Raw genomic sequence first — 24,309 nt, 5'->3', positions numbered from 1 at the left:
CCACTAAACCATGTCCCTAAGCCCCATGTCTACGTATCTTGTAAATACCTCCAGGAATGGTGACCCAACCACTTCCCTGAGCAGCCTGTTCCAATGCTGGAAAATCCTTTCAGTGACAAAATTTTTCCTAATACCCAATCTAAACCTCCCTTGATGCAACTTGAGGCCATTTCCTCTTGTCCTATTGCTTGTTACTTGGGAAAAGAGACCAACACCCACCTCGCTACATCCTAATTTCAGGTAGTTGTAGAGAATAATGAGGTCTCCTCTCAGCCTCCTCTTCTCCAGACTAAACAGCTGCTCCTCATAGGACTTATTCTCTAGACCCCTCACCAGCTTTGTTGCTTTTCTTTGGATATCTTCCAGCACCTCCACGTCCTTGTACTGAGGGGTCCAAAACTGAACACAGTATTCAAGGTGCGGCCTCACCAGTGACAAATACGGGGTGGGGGGGAACACTTCCATAGTCCTTCTGGCCACTTTTTAAATACAAGCCAGGAAGCTGTTGGCTATCTTGGCCACCTAGACACACTGCTGGCTCATGTTCAGCTGGCTGTTGACCAACACTCCCCAGGTCCTCTTCCACTGGGCAGCCTTCCAGCCACTCTTCCCCTAGCCTGTAGCATTGCAGGGGGTTGTTGTGACCCAAGTGCAAGACCCAGCACTTAGCGTTGTTGAACCTCATACAACTAGCCTCAGACCACCAGTCCAAATCCCTCTGTAGACCCTTCCTACCCTCAAGTAGATCAACACTCCCGCCCATATCTAAATTATGTTTTTAAAAAAATATCAATTCTATACCTCTAGATTGAAGGAGATCAACTTCTTTCAGCGTACAGTCAACGTTTATCTGGAGTTGCCTGTTGAGGCTTCTCAATCTGGTCATTTCCTCAGGCTAGAAAGAAACAACCCAAAATAGTAATTGTGGGAAAGTCAGTATCTTATCTGACATAGAAATAATACTGCTATATCTTTGTTAACAGTTTCATTAGAAACAGAGTATAGAGAAGGTACTGAAAAAAACAGACAAGATTCCACTGCCTGTCCCCTTTCCTATACCCAATTTATTCCCTCAAAAAACATTCTTCTATTGGCATTTGAGGAGGAAAACAAACTAAACCAACAAAAATGAATGAGTTACTTAATATTAAAATTCATTAGTAAGACGACATAGCTGAGCTCAAGTATATAAAACCATACGCCCTATAAAATTCTGTATAAACTGATGACTTGCTACATGAGTTTACATCAAGATAATTAGGAGCTGCAGCTCACATTAATTATTACTGGATTATAACCAAATAAAGGTCAGAAGTTTATTTATTTGCATCACCCCAAGGAGCTCCAACATGCCAAATCTTCTAGCCCAGTATATTTAAATCATTCAGTGCTGCAAGACAGTAATTATTCTTAACAGAATAATCAGTTATTTAAGTCCATATATTTGCATACCATTAAGAAACCCCAAGTTACTGGAATATGAAGCATTGTTAATGCTACCAGCAGTGACTATTAACACAGAGGTCAAAATAACTATCTTATCCTAGGATATATTCCATCAGCACACAGTCACAAAATCACAGAATGTTTGAGATTGGAAGGGACCTTTGGACGCAGATGGCAGATAGCTTTTGAATATCTCCAAAGATGAAGACTCCACAACCTCCCTGGGCAACCTGTGCCAATGCTCAGTCAACTACACAGTAAAAAAGTGGTTCCTGGTGTTCATGGGGACCCTCCTTGTTTCAGTTTGTGCCCATTGCCTCTGGTCCTGTCACTGGGCACCAGTAAAAGAGCTTGGCTCTGTCTGCTTTGCACCCTCCCTTCAGGTACTTATGTACACTGACAAGACCCCCCCTGAGCCTCCTCTTCTCCAGGCTGAACAGTCCTAGCTCTCTCAGTCTGTCCTCACAGGAGAGATGCCACATCTTTGTGGCCCTTCACCGGACTCTCCAGTATGACCATGTTTCTCTCTTGTACTGGGGAACCCACTCCTGAGGAGCATACTCCAAGTGTGGCCTCATCAGTGCTGAATAAAGGGGCAGGGTAACCTTTCTCCCCTTGCTGGCAGCACTCCTAATGCAGCCTAGGATACCACTAGCCACCTTTACCACACTGCTTTCTCATTTTCAGCATAGCCTCCACCAGGACCACGACGGCCTTTTCTGCAAAATTGCTTTCCAGGTGGTCGGCCCCCAGCTTATACTGGTGCATAGGGCTGTTTCTCACCAAGTGACTTAGTAGTACTTCCCCTTTGCTGAATGGCACGAAGTTCCTGTCAGCCTATTTCTCCAGCTTATTGAGGTCCCTCTGAACAGCAGCACAATTCTCCCAGTTCTGTGTCATCTGCAACCCTGCTGAGGGTACACTCTGCCCCATCATCTACATCATTAAGGAAGACATCAAACAGGATCACACCCAGTATTGACCTCTGCGGTACACCACAAGTTACTGGTCTCCAATCAGACTTTGTGCCACTGATTACCACACTCTTGGCCTGGCTGTTCAGCCAGTTTTCAATCCACCTCAATGTCTGCTCATCCAGCCCTTACTTCATCAGCTTCTCTATGAAGATCTTACAGGAGACAATACTGAAAGTCTCACTGAAGTCTAGATAGGCAATAACCACTGCTCTCTCCTCATCTGCCAGGACAGTCTTTTCATCCTAGAAGTTTATCAAATTGGTCAAGCTTGACTTCCCCTTGGTAAATTCATGCTGACTACTGTTGATTGCTTTCTTGTTCTTCATGTGCCTGGAAATGGTCTCCAGGATTAGCTGCTCCATCTCTTCCCCAGGGATCAAGGGGAGGCTGACCTACCTGTAGTTCCCTGGGTCTTCCTTGAAGACAGGAGTGACATTTGCTCTCCTCTAGTCTTTGGGCACTTCTCCCAAACACCATAATCAAAGATTATCTAGAGTGGCCTCGCAATGACATCTGCCAGCTCCCTCAGCACTCATGGGTGCATCCCATGCAGGACCATGAACTCATGTATGTCCGCTTTGCTTAGGTATTCCCTGACCTGATCCTTTTCCACCAAGGGTATACGTTCCTTGTCCACGCTGCACAAAGTGGAAGTTATTTTTCAGTCAGATGAATTCTCTTATCAGAGCCATGCAGATGTTTGGGCTAGAGTCACTTGCAGGTGGAAGTCATATAGACAGGAAGAATCAACAAGGAAAAGAGCAGAAAGGTGCCAATTATTTGAGCCAACATAATCACTGAAAAGTTACTTGGCACATCCTGCACATATCAAACAACAATACACCTTAATATAACAAAGTATCTTTAAAAAAAGTGAAACCTTGCTACATGAACATCAATCTCTATATGGCTCAGGTTTTTTAAATAGACTTGGACATAAACTTCTATAGATTGTTAGGAAAGCAACTATCTATTCAGTTCTGTGGTCCAGAAAAGCAGATGTATACAAGATTCAGAAATTCTGTTGTGAACACTATGAAAGCTGGACACATAACTGTTTCTTAAATTGTAAGAACTGGCTTACAACAAGCCAAGAACTTACAAAAAGTCACCAAAGAATGAAGATTTTATACCCCCAAATATTTTTTAATATAATACTTTAGTTCATGAAAACATTAAAAAAAATTTGTATCTTAAATTAAAATACTAACAAATTGCTTACTGTTGGAATTGCAGTTGTACAGCTAACTCTTCGAAGCCGCCTCTGCATTAGATCATGCTCCATACCATTGACTTCAGCTTTCAGGCGTTCGAGTTCATCTTTCTCAAGCTTCAGTTCCTTTGCTAATCTCTCCATCCTTGCTCGTTGATGTAACAGCAAGGCTAATGTTTTACATGAAAGAAATAGTTACTAACACACAAAACCCTGGAAAACTGAATTCTTAACTTATGTGTAAGATTCATGAGTAGTGACCTTTCTGGAAAAAAAAAGTGATCATAAACATGCAGCCAAATATCAGTGTGAAGATGCTTTCATGCCAAATGAACTACAATTTAGAACAAAGTTCTTCCAGAATAAAAACACATTTTAGACAGTAACTTGAAGTTGATATTACCATTTTGGTCAAAGCTTCTTTTTTTGCATTTGGTCTTTCTCGTCTCAAAAATACAAAGGCACCTGTACAAGGAGACAGCTTCTCAGGATGAAACAGCAACCTAGTTATATTAGTACTGTACTGACAAAAAAAAAATAAATACCAGAGGTAAGATCAGAAGGTAACACACACTTCATACCTGCTGCTCAATAGCCGCTGACACGCTATCCTTGAGACATTAGCCAAATGTCAGTCTTGATTTATTTTTTTTCACTGTTATTACAGATCAGCTATAATAACTTTAAGTAGTCTTAGCTTTTCAGAGAGTACTGTACTCCTCAATATTGTAAGTTCCCCAGCACTCAAAGCCAAAAGTATAAACTTGAATAAAAGAGAAAATCCAACAAAATAAAAAGTGAGGGCAACTCAGGTGCTTCAGAGTCTTTAATTCTACAACAGAGCTGATTTGCTGTCCTCTAACCTCTCTCTGCTGTTAATCATTCTCTCATATTTTCGTCATGGTACTAACATTTACGACTCTCAATCACAAGCTGATGTTGGGCTCCCAGAGCAGTCAAAGAAATAATTTTCACTAGCTAGAAAATAATATTCAGTTTCTGCAGGAAGAGTGTTTCTCACTATTTCACCATGATACAAAATTGGCACTTTCTGATCTGGCTGCTTTTACCTGATCAAAGTCTACTAGGACAGAGAAAAATAAGATAAATTTGCTGTGAGTATTCAGACAAGTATGCTGCTCATATAACAACGATGTTCCAACAAACTGTTCAAATGTATGAAGACGTTGTAGAATCTGCAAAATGCTATTTCATACAAAGCACCAGCCAGCACCCACCCTCTTCTTCACCCCTGTCCAACATAGGCAAATAAAACCTACATAGTAGCTCAAGAATATTTGCATACTAGCTAAAAAAAAAAAAAGTTAAGACAAATAAGCAATAATATGACACAGCTTACTAGGGTAGTACAAAAAAAAAACCACCAAAACAATCAGGAACGTAAAAATGACTGGTTTTTTTGTCAGACATGAGTATTCTGTGCAAAAAATTAGCACTACAGTTTGGATTTTGTATGGATACATCAATTAATGGCCAAAGAACAAACACTGAAAATCCTATCCAAGAATACCATCAGATGTTTTTATAATGCAGGCACTCGTATTACTGAACAAAACTGTTCTCTACTTTTTGATGCAGTGTAAGTCATTCAAGTGGAGTTTAAGAGATCACAAAATTAAAAGAAAGTACAGATACCAGGCTGCATGATTTTCCACTATTACGATCAAGCCTTGTCTTTCTGTGACTCCTCCAACTTAACATCTGATATGACTACATTACATTGCTTCGCGTTATACTATAGTACAACTCATCAAATATGATTCATACTACAAAGAAACAGTAGAGGTACAGATACTAGAATGGATTTTTGGTAACACTTTTCACAATGGTTCATATTCAAAAGAACTAAATAAACTTGTTCCCTGTATTAAGCTGCTAAATATACTCTTCTTTAGGACTCTTTTGTGGTAGTAAAGAATATAACGTTTATTCTCCTACAATTTATTTCTATCACAAGCTCACAATGCAGCAATACCAAAAACTATAATGAAGTTCCAGCTATGGTAGGTATTACCACAAAAGCAGATGCCCCAAAAGGCAAATACCAATGTGTTTTATTCATTTTGTTTTCCAAATACACATATCTAGTCAAAGATACAAAGGCAAAATCAGATGTCTACATTTCAGAATATGTTTTTATCAGTTATGTGAAGCTACTTACAGTTTTCTCACATAACTGACAATCTTTAATGAAGCTGTAATAGAAAGACTAGACCATATGCTTTGTTTGGTAGTAGTTACGGACCTACTAGTGTTCATTCTCTCTAAACATCTCTAATTGGCTCTACCAGGTATAGAACAGCTCTTTGTTGATGCATTAGAATAGCTTAAAAGACAAAAAAAAAAAGTAAGAAATCAAGAACTACAGGACAGGATTATAACCATTTCTTCAGCTCACTAAAGTGAAAGGAAGGCTAGAAGGAGCAATGGAGGAATAGATTCTTTTCCAAACACAAATCCAGAAACAAAGCACATTTTAAAAATAATTGCTGCTGATTATCATTCTGTCATTACCCTAAATGACTGGTTCGAATGCTTGCAGACTAATTCATTTGCTCCATTTTAAATGTTTCAAATCTACAAAACAGATTACCCTGAGAAAAGCAGTTTTCAGCAATGGTTAGATTTAATCTTTTTTATTCTTTTTCTAAATTACTTAATTCTTCATTTATATGTGGCATTAAGACTGACTATGTTCTATCCCCGTGCAGCAGAACACACATCCCAAAATTTGTCTGCCAATCTCTTCCTCCTCTTTGAAAACTCTAAGTGGAAGAAGTGAAGTTTTGATTAAGTCCTTCAAAATAATTATTTTAATACCTTCCTAACAAAAAACATGATTTGTACTGACACCCAAAGTAGTTTTAGCTGCAATCCTACTTCCCTCTCCTCTTTCACTTAATACTCTTCAATCTAAACCAAATATATTCGATTCAAATTCCCTGCAGAAGTTAGTGCTTCAGGTTTTGTAAAGCATTGAGTATGGAATAAATACAAAAAGTAATAATATGCACATGAAAATTTATGACACAGTTTTTCAATGCAGAATTTACAAACTAGACACACAGCATATGAACAAACTCTTTTTAGCTGCAGTGTTTTCTTTTAAGAAATTCCCCTAACACCAAAAGCACAGCAACTTTAAGAACCTCAGAAATTCTTTATGCATTACACTGAAATTTGGCAAAGTTTTTAAAAATTCAGAAGAAACTCTCTTATTAGATTATTTTTGGTGCAATGTCTATTCTTCTTTGTACAGGTTCAAAAATTCTCACTTAGTAAGCAGCAAAATCAAGATGAAAATACATTTTACAATAATATAATTTGCAGGGCGAAACGTTTACCTTGAGTGTAAGCATAGTCATCTGATCCAGAACTAGAACTTCTCTGATACTTATGGCTTCCTTTTTCTCCTCCAGATCCTGGGATTACAGAAATAGGCTGAATAGGTTCTGGTGCTGCAGAACGCTCTTCTTGGTCCACTAAATTTAAAAGATTCTCAGTCGGTGCTCGACCTACTGTGATTTTAAAAATGGTTGGGTTTGGCTGAGATACCATTACCCGAGGAGACTGTGTTGGTGCACCTGTAGGTCCAGTTGGTTGAGTGTAGGTAATATATACTGGATTAACACTAAATGGAGGTTTGGGTTGACCCGACATACCTCTAGATGGAGAGCTTGAAGGAGGAGTAGTGGCTGTATACAGTGAGTGCTGGTTTCGTTGAGATGGTTGACTACTTATTGGGGAAGGACTTCTGTTCATTGCAGTCCCAGGTCTTTGCGGTGGCTCAACTGTAATTTCTATTTTATTCATGGAACCTTTGGATAAACTAGGTCCAGTAAAAGGAGGAAGATATGATACAGAGTGACCGCCTTGTTTTTGAAAAGTCTGGGATGCTTGCTGATATGGATGGGGTGGGACAGTTGAAGGACTAGGAGGCATGAAAACATGCGAACTCTGATGACCCAACTGAGGAGGTTGAACTTGGTGTTGAGGAGAGCCAAAGGGAGAGGGACACTGGGATGCAGGTGGTGATCGAAAAGCTGATTGAGGGACCTGGGGTTGCTTAGGAGAATACTGAGAAGGTTGGTAGTTCTGTTGATGTGGATACACAGGTAGAGGACGGGGAGTATAATGTGGAACTGGGCCCTGTGGTGACGAATGCCACTGTGTGTTCTGAGGAGTCTGTCGTCCTGAAGAACTTTGAGATGTTTGTCTTATATAAATAGAGCCAGGAGTCCCATAAAGATTGCTTGGAATCTGTGGAAGAATTTGTAGAGCTCTGGGTACACTCTGTCCAGAGGGGAGGTTTTGTGATACTGTAACAGTAATGGGATTTGTACTGTACCGAGGTATGTGCATATACGTGGGAGGAGGGCCTTGCATAGCAGACGTGTTCATTCCTGGTTGTATGGAAGATGGCTGTGGAGGTGGCTGTGGAGGAGGAGTAGCTGCATTTCTATTCTGGTCATTCACGAAAAATGGATTGTAACTAGGAGAAGCTGCCACAACAGCGGGAGCAGAATGCGGTTCTTGAACTAAGCATATCAGCTGTTTACCTGCTGTACGTTGTGGATCAATGTGTCCATCACTTGAACTGTGTACCAGTGTACGACCACCATTAAGTTGAGCTCCATCCCCTGCATGATAGCTGGTATGAGGATGAATACCCAGATTAATGTGCAAAAGGCTATTTCTATTCATTCTGGTGTCATCGGGGCTATGGTACTCCATATACAAGTATTTGTTGCTCTCCTGTGCGAGGGCTCGACAACAGGCATCTAGGTTGTTGTTGTGCTAGAAGTAAGAATGTACACCTATTATTGTCAAATAGCAAAAGAAAAATCCACTGCTCAGTGTTCAACAAGCATTCAACTGAAGCTGCAATCAAGCCTAGCTTGAAGACAACTTTTGTAACATTTCACAGACACCAATTTTGAAATAAACGTAATAGCTACTAAGACATAGTAAGCAAGTAGTACATAGCTCACACCACATCTAACAAAATGGTATGGTAATACTAGCTACAGTATAATGTATTAAAAAAAAAAAAAATCAAGTCCAGTTTTGGGGAAACCAATGGTTAGAACTCTCGGCACCTTCTACAAGGAACAGGCATGTACAATTAACTGCTTCTAGCAATTACACAAATCAAATTAAACTAGATTCAAACTGCAAAACCTGGAAAGTTAAAACAAAAATGCAGATTAAATTTTACTGGTTTTGCCTTTACTTTACTTTTTACCTGTGCATTGCTCTTTACCTGAAAGTTTAAAAGCCCAACATTTTAAACCAGCTTCTCCTCATAGAACAGAATTTAGTGCAGAAGTCATGCACTGAAGTCAGAATAAGTATTGCTTGAAAAAGTACTGGCAATTGCATAAAGCACCTTACAGTTCTGACATAATTTCAACTGCCTTTAAGAATTTCAGGCTCAAGGCTAAAAAAAAGGTTTATTCATACATTAGCAAGGAAACCAAATAACATAATAAAAATTATAAAGAATAATAGTTAATAATTTAATAATAAATAAGAATAATAACAATAATTTAATAATAAAACCAGTAAATGTTTGATTTGTTCTGTGATGCCAGCAGCTGAAACTATACACACAATAAATTATGAATCAGATCAAAACTATAACGTGGAATTCCATTTCCCTTCTTCCCCTCTCTCATCCCTCTTAATCTAGTCTTGTTAAAAGAATGACATGAATGATAGCTTTTCCAAAAGAGTTAAATCATTAGGAAAAAAAAAAAAAGAAGACAGGGGAATCAGGAAGACTGGGGAAACAGGGAAGAAAAAAAAAAGAGTAAGAAAAAAAGAATACAAAAAAGGAAAATAAAAGAAAAAAAAAAGAAGGAAAAAAAAAAGAACTATCACGTGACTTCTAAACAGAGAAGTAAAAAGAAATCTTTGGACAGCTACGGCAAAAAGATGCCATGAAGACAGAAAATCTTTAGATTCCTAGCTAAAGCCAGTTCCTTATATTGGAAGAATGAGTCACTGCTAAAATTTCCTCCAGTATTTAGGCAGCCATGATCAATAATCATCCCATCAGCCACTTCCCTTATTCCCTGTATGCATACAGTCACAGGTCGCATAGACAAGGAAGAACAGTCAGAGGAAAAACCCCCACAAACATAAGTGAAGAATGATAAAATTGCTGTACTGTACATAAAAGACAGGACAAAAATGCAAGTAGTGGAGCCTTCCAGCCTTTCAAAATAAAACTAGAAGAATGAAAATCTATGCTCCATGTATGCTACTAAAAAGAATTTTCATACTAAAAAATAAAATACAAGGACTCTTATAACTCTTTACCATACCTGAAGCATGCACTGAGATACCACCCCTTCAGGTATCTCAGGGAAACGTTGTCGGAGATCATGGAGTACCTGCACATCGAGTTGTTGACTGCCCTGCGCCATGCCAGATTGATGATGTTCCAGATTACCAAAAAATGGAAGTCAATAGGCCTTCCAATGATTATGGTCTTCTGAGGCTTCTGACATTTTCTGTGAGAAAGAAAACACAATTATCTTTTAAGCCATCACAATAACTGCTCCTCCTTCCTGAGCCGCACGTGTAAAAAAATTACTGTATTACATTTTTAGATCTAGATATCAAGAGAGACAATAGCTTAAACACAAAAGTGGGAATCATCATGTCTCAAATGCTAATATTAAAGCACTCAACATATCACAGGTATGTCTACATGACATTTCACAGTCCCACTGTGGTATCATGTTGGCATAACTTAAATTAATCTGAGCAGCACAAAATGAAACTGTTAATACTTAGGCCCAGTGAAATTCTGAACAGTTTGTAGAAAAGTCTGAAGTTATCACAAAGCATGCATGTCTGTTATTTACAACATACTAAAAATAACAGGCTGGAAAACTAAGTAGCACAATTATAAAAAAATACTCCTCTAGAAATAGGGCTTAAACTCTTTCCTCTTTACATCTCTACAAATCCAAAAAGTTGGAAGCAATTTTTGTGAAACATAAGAGTTAAACAGAATTTAATGAGTCCTTTTCAGGATTATGATAATATCTATTTAAGACTTTTATAAAGCACCTATTATATTCGTACTAACATGATTAGTGACAAAAACCTCTCTATTTCAGGATTCTTGAATTCAACAACAAAAAGACTCTATCCAAACTTTAATACCCTATGACTACTAGAAGGCACATACATTCTGAGTCAAGAAATGCTTTTCTCATTTGTAGCTCATGATCACAGCAGTAATCAAAAGGCAGCTGAAATCTAAGTAAAGATTGACAAAGACTTTGCATGAAGGTGGTGCACGGCATAGCCCCTGTAACACATCTCTTATTGCTAAGCTTCAAAAGCCTTTACAGCGCTACTACTCAGTTGACTTCTGAACTGCAGAGAATGTAGTGCTGTGATCAAAAACGGAAATGAAAGTCAAATACCAGCAGAGTTGGTGTTCAAGTAATATATTACCTATTCAAAGCCTCAAGTTTAAATCATGCTTCTCAACCTCAGTGCAATTGTGGGTGTCACACAGTATAGGTATTCCAGTCAGCTTTTCAGTTGTTAGCTCAACTTCTAATAGCAGTCTAGAGCAGTACAACAGATCAGCACAAATATACACATACCTTTACGCACTAATAAACTCCAACAGTTTCCTCTGTCTTTCCTAAGAAAGTCTCCTAGTTTTCATAGGCAAGAAAATAGAAGATATATCTTCAAAGAAATATAAACTGTCAGGTTTAGGGTAAAAAAGCTTACCCCCCCCCCTTGTATTATTTTGAATATTTAACAACCACATCTTTCTTTTTTTTCACCTCTTTCTAAATAGTACTTCCTTTCTCTGAAAAGGGGCAAAATAACAACCACCACAACAAAAACAGAAGTCAAGTCCATTCCGCTATCTGGCTACTTTGCATGTGGACAGCTCTTAGCTGATATTAGCATTCATTAAATAACACATATGCTTACAGGAAGGGGTGGTCTCAGTCATATCTGATATACTGTAGCACCCAGTATTACTTCAGTCACACCACACTCCTCAAGATAAATGAGACAAGTTTAAAGAACAGTGAGATATGCAAACTACCCTGCTGTGATTTAAGAAATACTACAATAAACTTACATTATATAATCACAATGCAGTTCTGTCCACTGCAGTAATACTGCAGATCCTTTTCATTTCAAAAGAAAACAAATTTCCACTGACTACAAGAGCCAGCTGAAATTTCCTATCTACACTCACAGTAGGGAATCTTCTATAAAACTTATTTTTTTAAAATGACAAACAAACATCATACTCTGAAAGGCAAACTATCACAAGAATTCTCAAAGAAAACCTGACAGTAATAAAGCTCTGTGTGTTTCTAGACCTTTTCCTAGGAGGCAGCGGATGAAGTGCAGTAATGGAGGAGCACTCCATCAGAATAAATTGCAATTAAAACTCCTGTGGAATAACAATGACAGTATCAGAAACAGAAGATAATAATTTTAAGAATTTTATTTGCATGAACAAAAGCCTTTGCATCACATCTCTCTTCAAACGCAAATTCAAATGTAACTTGAGTGAGCAGACTAGAGATCCATCATCAATACATGCAATGTTTTTCTACAATGCCTTTGTAAGACTCTAAATTAATAACTTCTTTGGTGTTTTTCTAATGCTTCCTGAATATGTGTGGTGAGTAGAAATGTAACGCTCGAAGTAATTAGCAGTTATTGGCCAACTATGAATTTTATCACAGAGTTATCTTCTAAACACGAATAACAGATAACAGAAATTTCCATTTTCATTTTGAAGAGCTGAAGCTTCTAGCCTTTACACAGAAAAGTCTTCAAAAGTCTAAAGGAAACCTGAAATAATTTTATTGAGAAGCATGAACACACAATCACTCAGAACACCTTGGATTCCGTGGCTACACTACTGTGGAAGTTTATTATTTTTCAGCCAATACCACAAAATTCACATACTGTATTATTTTCCACTCTAAGCACGCACAAACTGGCTGGAATACAATATTTGCTTCCCATGTTGCTCCACACAATCAGGCAGGTAGAGAAGCAACTTGTTCTGAGGGCCAAGAGTTTACTTCACAGCGCAGACTACGCTGCTAAGATACTTACACAGTAAGAGCTCCTGCTGAACCACAAGAGACTAGGAAAGCAATCCCACAGATGTGTTCAAACATATACAGAAGGAAATTCATTTTAGTACTGTTACTTCAGAATTACAAAAATTAATTACCTAAAATGAAGATACTAAATTACCTAAAATGAAGATTCATGAATCATCAACAATGAGATTCGACTGAAAAATAAGTTAGGTCAATATATACTATTTGGAAGTTTATAAATGATGTACTGGTGGGCACTTATACAACTAAAATGTATGCAGCAACTAACATAATTCCTGAGTGAATTTCCAGAAAACAGGTTACCTGGAAGACAGCTTCTCAGGCCTCATGAATTTAAAGTTAATTCCTAAGAGTTTTATAACAGTTGGGCCTTGAAGGATAAGAGGAAAAAAAACTCAACAAGACAAAACAGAATAATAAACAAATCAGTTTATAAAAGCAACACCTCAAAGGCATCCTGCTTCTATACATTTTTACATAAATTCTGTAATCTTAAAAGATTATTTAAATTTTTAGATTACAAGGATGAGAAAATACGGATGGATTTAAGTACAGTCAGGCAAAGAACCTCAATTTTTCCTCTGAATACTAAAACAATATAATTCTTAAATTTCATTGTCCTGACTTTTATTCAAATGCATGCTGACACCTACAGATAAAAAGTGGATTTAGTGAACGGCATTAATATGAACTCAACCCCATATTTGTAAATTAATCTTTTTTTTTTTTTCCCTCCTTCTTGCTCATCTCTGTTTGATCAAAGTGTTGAGGACAAACTTTGTCCTCCAGATTTATAAATGCAGTAGAATTTTTTTTTTTTTTACTTACGTACTCATCGGGAAATTCCTTCAAATACCTGCACGCTTTTAGCCAAGAGGTAGAAAAGGACTCGGGGAAAGCTAGCAAAGCTGGATGTTATATTGTGTCTAAACATTGCAGGAACTGAAGTATGAAGATACCAAGAAATTTAGATGGATAAAACAGTAAAACAATATCAACTTCTTAATTATGGAATCTTCAGAACAGAAAGAACAAAATTAATATTAATGCAAATGAGTAAGCTGAAAGAAAAACTAATATATATAACACCTCCACCAAGCAAAAGTGACTTTGACTTTACAGGCATTTAAACTAATTTGCAGTAAATATGGACTAGCAAATCCAATAAACAGTTATACAATCCAAACTCCTGACAGTAATTCCTAATTGTTATCTGCTTAAATATTATTTGCCAACACCAACAACTCATTCCTGTTATATTTTCTATTGGCATTTAGGCACAAAACATCTGAGTAACACTGATATCAGTGCTACTCAGAACTTTACTCCTGCTCTGAGTCAAACAGAAGAGCAATTAACAGTCTGAATATCCCCCCTGAACTGAAACTTTCCTTATTTCTCTCATAGTGAATAGAGGAAGAGCTGTGAAGAGTGAGGACAGGAACTGAGGAAAGCATACAAAATTCTAAAATTCAGTTTCATTAATCTAGATCAGTACAGAATTTTACTTTCACCAAAAGTGGTAGGGTAAATAAAGAATGAGATCATGTCCAAAAGAAAAATATCGTGTTCTTTAAATGGAAGAGCAATAATAACACTCTTAAAACAATCTTAACACTAATTTGTAACCCCTTTACTAAAACATGCTATTTTGTTTTCAAAGCCAGCATGAGTTACATTTTAAATCTTTTGTACAAAATTTATTTATTAAATAGAAAGAATTTGTGACTGCATCTTACGAATCTTATTTTTTCTTGAGGTAATTTCAATTCATGAGACATTTCTCTCAGTTTGGTCACATTAGCTACAGTTCTTGAAATTACTTTTTGAGTTTTGCCTTTACATTTTTCCTACTTCATAATTTATTATTTTGCTAAAGTTGGTCTCAAGAATAAGTTATTCCATCTTTTTTAAAAAAAAAAAATCTGCTCTAGTCTGAAAAGTCTTTTTTAAGAACACAGACCATTCATGCTCGAAGCACAAAAAAACTAGCATTACCAGACTTGCTCTGCAAAGTAATATTACTAAAGTATAAAGCAAACAGACTACACAGAGTGTTTACAAAGTAAAAAGTTTTATATAGATCACAACTTTTTTATATACAATTGAAAAAAAAAGTTGCTTATTAATAACAAAATAAATGTACTTCAAACTCCATGTCACTTCGCCACAGTCCATGCAATACTGTTTTCTACAGAAATTCTTTCTGAAAGCTATGAAGGCCCAACTGATTATAGGCAGCCAGCTCTTTATCACTGATATGATTATACCTTCTACATCTCCGTTGACGCATTGGTTACATGCTTCCAAAGGCTAGAATACTGTCCATACGCTGCATGCCAATAGTAAAACAGGAGAAGACAAGAAGGGAATTAGCTCAGCTAACAGATTTAGAAAGCACTTTGTCAGCCAAGATATTAATATCTTTTGGCTTTTACCTAACACTGGTTTTAACAAATAATATGATTTTGGCCGAAGTCTACATTACTACATGATCACATGCCAATTCCACTTCTGTATTTCAATACTCAAGCAGATGTTAAGGTGTATAATTACTGTGGTGCTTCTCACAATGACTGCAAACATACAGCACAAAAAAATGCAAAATAGCAATAAACTTGTATACAACCATGAAATTTGAAGACGATGATTCAAACCAAGTTGCTTCACACAAAGGATTAACTAAGCGAAACGATGTTTTTTTAACATCCCATCCCACACATACCTACTATTTAGTAGGCATCTGCACCCAATTATAGCCTTGTAAACATGCCTGGCATGTGTCCTGGCTGCAGATGCAATCACGTAATCTCACCTATAAACCTTGAGCAGCCTCTTGAACCACTGTTGGCTTAAATTCAAAGGTGCCTGCAGTAGAATACTAACCTGACTGTAAATGGTTTAAAGTCGTCACATTACACCAATATAGGGAGTAATAAAGTGAATAATTTTGTACACTAAATTTCCATTTATTTACCCATTCAAATAAACAAAAACAATTAAGCAACTCATCCCACAAATGTCAGAACACGTACATGAATCCAGCTAAGACCTTGGACTGCTCTTGCAGCAAAGGAAGGCAAATACTCTTCTGATAATGTGACACCTTTATAAAGATTTGTGAGCTGGAACATCTTAAAATCTCAGAAGCACAAGAAACGAAATGGTTGAAACAGTTCCAAGTGAGCACTTTTTCCTCACAACCACCTTCAGTCATATACTCCCTCTGTTTAAACATAATATGTGACAAAAAAAAAAAAGGGATTACTTTTCCCTGCAACAATCCAGATTAAAAAAAAATATCCAGGATTACATATAGCTAGGAACCATTCTCCCACCTCACAAATTGCCATGACCATTTGTTACAGAAGCTTTTTTACAGGGTAATACATCCCACAGCTTTGGACTGTACCGCTTCACCAAGTAGGAAAGACACATACAATAGAACTTAAAGACATTTTGTCAGTTGATACAGACATACTAAGTTCAACAAAGCAAAAGAAAAGCAGTCATTATTTAAAGCTGAGCTCAGTATGCTGCTGTCACTGCCCTGAATGACTGGCTACGTCACCAACAAGCCGTCTTAGAATGAACATTCATTCACTTACATAAAAGATCAACAGATTCACAAAGCTTCTGGATGGCAGGAAGATAATGTGGAGCACACTAAAGAGGTATACAGCAAAATAAAACTAAAAATAAAGCTGACAAGCTATCACTGCTGACCAATTAGCCTCTCATATTATAGTATAGGTTATACAAGCTCACCTGACATTCTTGGTTCGATATCCCTGTCCATTTAGCCATACAAAAGTTACATAGCTATGCAATAGTTACACAGACGTGTCACTTGATGGTCTAGGACAGCTTGGAGTACTGAAATGGAATGCAATTCATTCAAGTCAGCATGATGAGAATACTATTATCTCACATTGATGAAATGGAAGTTTAAAGCAATGAAGATATTCCTTCTCTTGTTTGTTTTCTTGCTCCCTTCTCCCCATTAGCTTAAACTTAGGCAACAATGTTTCATCCACGTTTGAAACTATTTCCATATTCTACAAATGAGGAATATTGTGATACAACGTGGTATGTCATCATCACACAAAAGAAATACACAATTCTGAGATAAGAGAAACATGGATGGAGGAAATAAATTTTTAGCACAACAGTGACATTGCCTAGAAACAGGACTGAGGCATACTAAAGTTTCACCTGTGGTCTGTGGGCAAGCATGTTAATGATCCAGGTTGTCATCAAAATTAAAAAACCGTAATCAATCACTATTCCCTCTTAGGCCTGTATTTTGTGTTGCTTTGTGTGCTTTGGCATTTGCTTTGCTCGTCTCCCTTTCATTACAGTCTGCCTTCCTTGTGAGCCATCAACATCTAAATGGACTAGTGTTATCTATTTACCCTTCTTCCTCTTCCATCCATGATAGAAGACATTAAAAAAAAGTCACAGGAACAATATAAACAGTTTATCGTTTTCACAGACAAAACAAACTTCAGACACTGAGACACCAAGTTGTCAGGCAGAAAAGGAGTTAGCAATATTGCTCTACAAAGATCTAACATTTTCAAAAAAAGTCACACATTATTTAATTACCTTGGTCATGATTAAGTTTCTGTCTTTTAAAGCAGAAATAGTATTTGACAATAACAGGCTTTACTTATTCCACTGCTTTGGAAGCAAAAGAAAAGGAGTGAAAGTAATCTCTGCTGTATATACATGTCAGATCTCCACAAACTATAATTTAATGGCTACGTGGTATATTACACCAGGAGATATTAAAAACTGAATGAGAGTGAGAAGAATCCTTAACTGGAACAGTGATACTCATTTTAGCAAGTAGCTAAGATGTTCCTGGCCAGTAACTCCTCTACCAAGCAGATCACAGAATTATCTGATGATTTGGGTTGGAAGGGACCTTTTAAAGATCATCTAGTCAAACACCCCTGCTGAGGGCAGGGACATCTTGCACTACATCAGGTTGCTCAGAGCCGCGTCCAATCTGACCTTGAACACTTCTAACAGTCAGGCATCCACTTCTCTGAGCAGCCGGTTCCAGTATCTCACACCCTCAACATAAGAAATTTCTTCCTTATGTCCAACCTAAACCTGCCTTCTTTCAGTTTAAAACCATTGCCCCATATCCTGTCATTACAGATCTTCGTAAAAACTCTCTCTGTTTTCTTATAAGCCTCTTTTATATACTGAAAGGCCACATCAGATACTAGTAAATACTTCACTAGGATTTTATGATTTTCTCACTCCAGGGAGCAACTAGAAGCAGGTCTTGCTATACAACAAACTTACAAGAGAAGTAAGTTTTCAAAGCAGTGAGATAGTCCAGGAAGGATGCTACTTTCCAGAAGAGTTCTGCAGAATACTACGTGAAACTAGAAGTTGTAAACACAAGTGAGTTTTTATGCCTCACAGATAAACCTGAGGTTACCAAATGTATCATATTAATACCAAAGCTATGAGGATTACGAACTACCTTTCTTACCAGGGCATATGATCTATGATTATTGACTGAATGTTTGTGAAATACAGACTGTCTGGAAAAACAAACTGCAGTGAACAAGCAGGCTGTCAGATTTACTAATTCATAAACTCTAAGTGTTAGCCCTGCTAAAAGCAGTTTTATAATGATGCAAAAATTTTCTGGCTGTTATATCCTATTTTGGGAACCAAAACGATCTAGAAAAGATACAAGAAAACACGAAACACAGTAGATAATACAAAGCATGAGAAAAGGTTACTGCAAATCCACAGATCATAAACTTCAGGTTTTTTTTTTTTTAAGTTGCTATTCATATTTCCAGGTTTAACAATTACTAGAAGATGAGGTTTATACTAGAGAGAAATTCCGCTAACAAACTGCAAAAACACTGGACTACTGTTGAATACACAAATTGTTCTGTAAAATGAGCTTCCTTCTCAGAGGTGTAAGACTAACCTTTTTCGAAGAAGAAATATCTGAGTATTGCTATGGAGGGAGAGTTATCTGCAAGTCACCAGTCTGAATCTCAACCAGCTCCACAGGTATTTAACACTGTTCCAGCCAAAGAGATGTTTGCTAAGTCCTACACAAGTGTGCTGGTTTTGTTTAGTGGGGAGGGGGCTATGGCAGCAAGAAGCTTCCCCTTTTGTCTGGTGGACCTGGCCAGGTCTAGGGTGGACCTGTCACAGGCCAGGGCCAAGTCACTTGGTGACAGAACATTCAGTGATAACACCTCTGTGACAGCATATTTAAGAAGGGGAAAAATTAAGGAAAAAAAAAAAAAGTAGTAGTGAAGAAGCAGCAGTGGCAGGCAGAGAGGGGAAGGCGCAAGCCTTGTGAACCTTGCAGCCCTCACCCTCTGGCCTCCTGTCGGGCAGCCGTTTGGGCGCCACTCAGCCTGGCCCAGCTGAGAGAAGAGAAGAGAGGAGAGGCAAAGAGAACATAAGTGGCATCTGCCTGAGCCAATTGTGAAGAATTTCTTGTGAGAGGAACGGCTGCAGATGCCAAGGTCAGTGAAGAAGGAGGGGAAGAGTAAAGTTGCTCCGAGCAGAGATTCCCCTGCAGCCCATGGTGAGGCCGGCTGTCCCCCTGCAGCCCATGGAGGTCCATGGAGGAGCAGAGATCCACCTGCAGCCTGTGGAGGACCCCACATCAGTGCAGGTGGATGCCTGAAGGAGGCTGTGGCCCATGGGGGGGCCCACACTGGGGCAGCTGTTCTGGAGGGACTGCACCCCATGGAATAAACGACCCACACTGGAGCAGTTTCAGGAAGGACTGTAGCCTGTGGGGGGGACCCCATGCTGGAGCAGGGGAGGAATGTGAGGAGTTCTTCCCCCGAGGAGAAAGGAGCAGCATAAAGCAATAAGTGATGGACTGACCATAACCCTCGTTCCCTCTTCCCTGTGCCACTTGAGGGGAGAAGGAGGTAAAGACAATTAAAATCAAGTTAAGCCTGAGAAGAGGGAGGGGTGGGGGAAGTTGTTTTGTTCTCTTTCTAATAATCATGCTCAGGTTTTATTAATAATAATAAATAAATATTTTTCCCCAAGTCAAGTCTGTTTTGCCCATAACAGTAACTTTAAGGAGCTCTATCCATCCTTATCTCAAACCTTGAGCCTTTTTGTTGCATTATCTCTCCCTATTCCCTCGGAGGGTGGGAGGAGTGAGAGACTGCGTAACTTGGTCGCAACAGGGGCTGAACTACAACAAGGAAGTGACTCTGACCATTAGCTCCTGCTCCAACATCACCAAGTCATTACTACTTTGAATTCGCTTTTAAGACATTCAGAATAGGCTTTGTTGCAAGATATATTTATTTACACCAGTCAAAATACAATTAATACTTCCAAAAGAGACTTCCACAAAATGAACCACTGTGCTTACTTTCGCAGGACTTCAGAGCAGCAAGCATTCACTGAAGCTAGAAGCTTCAAAAAGACTGAAGACAACAGTCATGATTGAAAAATAAAAATATGAACCAAGTTGTCATTTGGTTTACCACACAGAGCTTGTAAAATTTCAGAGTTAACTACACTCATAAATCAACTGTTACACATTCAAATGGCTATTCATGTAATTAGCTTAAATGTCTCCTTCACTTTCCTTCGCCTTCTCACTTTGATTTTAGCTTATATTAAAAATGTTTGCTCTAAAAAACCAGAATTCCTATGAATACATCTGAAAAAAAAACCTGTCCATTTGCAGAATAAAAGCAACATAATCATGTTAGTTGTCTGAGCCTGTTGACATTTCCACAAAAGGTATACTGCTGCACTTTGCGCATTTGGGGCTATATGATTTGAATTTTTAACCAGTTATTTGATTTACTTGGGTGGCTCAGCAAGCAATTTCACAGTGAAGTAAAAGCTTGGTCATCCTCTTAAAGTCAGAAGAAGCTATGCAAGAACTACAAAATTTAAATTCACTCCTTTAAGTCAACCATGCTATGAATTAGCCATAGAGTGTGTGATTTATGACAACAGAAACTTTAAAAAATAAAATCTAGTTGTTTATGCTATGAAAGAAAAATTGAACTACTTGATGTAAGCCATTCTTAAGGTAGAAAGGAGAAAAAAGTTCTAAATCAACTGTTTAAACATCAGGTTTCCTGCTTCTGAAATATCTCTGATAGACTTTTGTGATGGCTAACAGTAATAGTGAGTGCTGTAAACAACAGTTAAAAAATGACCAGACTCGTAGGATTGCTCTGTTAAGCAATCTGATGAGTTGATGAGCTTTTATACAACAAACCTTGAAAATACTCTGTATTGAATACACTGACTGAATCAAAGATTTGTTTTGTTGATAACTGCATATATGGAAGAATGCTGCAGGACAGGTGACAGACAATTTCTGTAACATAACCTGTCTTAAACTTTCACATTTTTCTGCATCAATAAGAAAATGATTGCAAAGCATATTTATACCTGTAAAGAAGTATCCATTTTGCTGTAGAGATAGAAGGAGATACTAACTAGCATTAGTTTCAATTTAAACAACCTGTGAAAGTTTATTAGTGGGCCATAAAACTGACAACAGTGCCAAAAGCAGCATCGTTGCAAAGACTGCCTGTATTCTATATTCACTGCAGCTCTTATACCCAAGATGACCAGTTGAGAAAGAAAAGAAAACTGTACTGGGAAGCACGAACACCTATGCAACGCTGCTTCTGACCTTACTACTACTAGCCTCTCCTTACTTTGGCCACCTTAAACTAGAAGAAAAACCCTAGATCAGAAATGAGAAAACCTCATTTCAGGATCCTCAGCAAACACATAGTAATGGACGATATGACTCTACACAGAGGAAATGGATATGACTCCACACAGGGAAGTGGACAGGTGCATATAAACAAGAACAAAAAATAAGACAAATAAGGAGAGAGTAGACACAGAAAAAAACAAGGAATAGACAGGAGCCAACACAGAGCAATGCAAAAAAAAAAATTATCAACAGTACAAAGAAATACTAACCACATATTCCCTACACACCAGAAAATATCAGCTTCCACTTTTGAAGTTTTGAATTAAGCTTTGGTGGCCTGACTGCATACAGTTCTTTGACATAACTAATTGGTATAAAATATGGTGGACAAGTTATATAGCATGCCTGTCTTTTTTATCACTCCAGGAGAATTTGTTAAGATAAAGAACTGTAACACGAAAAACCTTGCCTATTTTGTGATATCTTCTGACAAGTCTTTGCATGGATATCCACCCATAAGTGTCACAAAAAGAGGCCATATTAAGTTACACATAACGTTATATTAATTGTATTTATTTTATCTATGTAGGTTTACATATGTGCTATAACATTAACACATTGACATTATCCATAATCATACATGTACATCTATAGATGCTTGAGTGTGTGCCATAGCTGAGGAATTGCTGTACCCAATTCTCTAGCAAAACAGAAAAGATACTTAAAGTAAAAATATAATGCACCAGCGAAATATATACACACACATCCCCCTATATGTATGTAGCTATACATATATATACACACACATATATATACATATATACACACACATATATATACATATATACACACACATATATATACATATATACACATATATATATATGTGTATATATACAGATGTCATATAACCCTGAGCTTTTTCTCTTTTGCTTTTGGGGACAGAGAGGGAAGAGTGTCTTAAAATTAGATTTTTGTTTCTGCAACATAACTTGTTTTCTTTTAAGGTCACATTCATCTTTTATTTTAAGATGAAAAAAATTTATCTCAGCTTAGCCCTAGACTGACTTTCTGGGGAGATGTGACTGAGATACTATACAAATACAGACATTTCAAAATGTTTTCATTCTGCAATGGCTTCAGCCTTCTCTATAAACAATACTAATAAGACACAAAAGTCTGGTGGAAGGAAACCTTGTGTGTTTCCCTCTTTCCATAAGCAAGGTCTATGTTACAACTGTTCCAGAGAGAAACCTTGGTAGTATAAGGTAATGTTTAAACAATCGACGCCCAGACAAAGCTGTAGCTGCCCTGACTGTGGAAGTGCTTCAACGGCAAATTGAAGAAGTCTAGGTATTTCAGATCCACTTGTTCCACAACCTTAGGCCAGAAATAGGACAATCTAAAACAGATAATGGAAAGACTAAAATATGAATACAATTGTTCATCCTAAGATGCCCTGACGCATTCCTGCCAAAATTCTTGTACAGTTTCAAAGAACTTGAACAGTATCCAAAAGCTTTACTTGATAAAAGCTTTAGAGTGCCCTCTTCCTTACAGAGAGTCTGGCACCAAACGAGGTGTTTTAATACCAGAGAAGGCAGGCTGAGAAACTACAGATAGCAGCAGCAAAAGGGCAGCCGCCAACATTGAACTTTTCCACAAACGGTATCAACTTCCGCTTCACGTTGCCAAATAACTTTCGTGCTCTTCTCTGTGCACCGGGTAAAGGACAGGATTGGAAACTGATTTTTCTAATAATTTAACATTAAATTTGAGGCTTTATGAATTACAGTCAATCATAGGTTACTCATAGGTACGTAACAGCACAAACTGATTCTAGCGACCACACTTTACCTCTCTTTCAGAGGCTTTCAGTCATGACTTTGGTTGGTTAAGGAAAACTGTTTGCAGTCCTGACACCTTGGTTACTCAATGACATTGTCTGCAAAGGCAGGTTGTCAGTATTCAGGTCACAAGTCATAACATTTGTTTATTTTTCTTGGTCTAGTACCAGACCAGAAAATTTCTGATCCAAGTGATGAGATTAATGCAATTCCTGGCTGAAGCACACGATTTTTTACATACAGCTGAGTATAAAAAGACCGTTTTTGCGATGACAGAGCTAGAGCACTCTTTCACAGAGTCTATTATCACAAGCTATAGTAGGAACATGTTAAACAACTCTGTGGTTTTATAAAATCAGGCTTACAGTATAAAAATTAAAGGGAACGAGGTCCGTTACTACTAGCCAGTCCTTCCACAGTTTACACTGCATGGCTGCATGATGACGAAGTTACAAGCAAACTTCACCTTCATCAGGTACAGCTACAGAAAAAAAAAAAAAAAGGTATAAATCTGAACATTAGACAAAATGAATGAAGCACACTTTCTGAAACCTTTAGGAATAAGTAGCATTTGGCTTTTCAAAGCATTTTAGCCAAAAGTCTGTATTCATGATTTCAGTTTTTAAAATATCTTATTTTTATTCTGTATGACAAATATGCTTCCAAAATGTAAGTTAAATATGCATGTTAAACACTTAAAGCAATCAGCATCTGTCTAAAGCCAGATCACTTCCACACTGATCTGCCCTACTGTACACCATTAAGGTTGGTAGGATAAACTGCTCTGATTTCATTTCCCTTTTAAGAAGCTATCCTCATAATCCTGCTTTAGAAGAAGAAAAAAAAAATAGGGCTCAAAGACAGCTTCAACTTAAAATAGTTACTAACTCATTCTGCTCTTAAAGAAGTTTGGATTATTTCACTTCTCTGAAACAAGAAGGTGCTGTCCTGTAGC

At 37.7% G+C, this 24,309-nt stretch overlaps 1 protein-coding gene across 6 annotated transcripts in view; it reads right to left on the bottom strand.

Annotated features, from left to right (window-relative positions):
* TAB3 (TGF-beta activated kinase 1 (MAP3K7) binding protein 3) overlaps positions 1-24,309 on the bottom strand; it is a 46,724-nt gene that overhangs the window by 8,451 nt on the left and 13,964 nt on the right. For 2 of the 6 annotated variants that reach the window (XR_015261103.1, XM_086766779.1), the window contains exons 2-5: positions 9,987-10,175; positions 7,002-8,454; positions 3,646-3,806; positions 802-895 (exon numbers count right to left, since the gene is read on the bottom strand). Coding sequence is in view for 3 of the 6 variants with exons in the window: in XM_086766779.1 (XP_086622905.1) it covers positions 802-895; positions 3,646-3,806; positions 7,002-8,454; positions 9,987-10,088 (1,810 nt within the window). In the remaining 3 variants the exon portion in view is untranslated. Of the gene's footprint in view, positions 1-801; positions 896-3,634; positions 3,807-4,039; positions 4,102-7,001; positions 8,455-9,986; positions 10,176-24,309 lie in introns of those variants that run through there. The other 4 variants (XM_086766790.1, XM_086766798.1, XR_015261108.1 and 1 more) reach the window with 4 other exon arrangements.

Source organism: Chlamydotis macqueenii, chromosome 1 (assembly GCF_036417535.1).
Source record: "Chlamydotis macqueenii isolate bChlMac1 chromosome 1, bChlMac1.mat, whole genome shotgun sequence".
NCBI lineage: Eukaryota > Metazoa > Chordata > Aves > Otidiformes > Otididae > Chlamydotis > Chlamydotis macqueenii.
The sequence above is the reverse complement of the archived record's forward strand: the minus strand, read 5'-3'. Positions and strand labels throughout refer to the sequence as shown.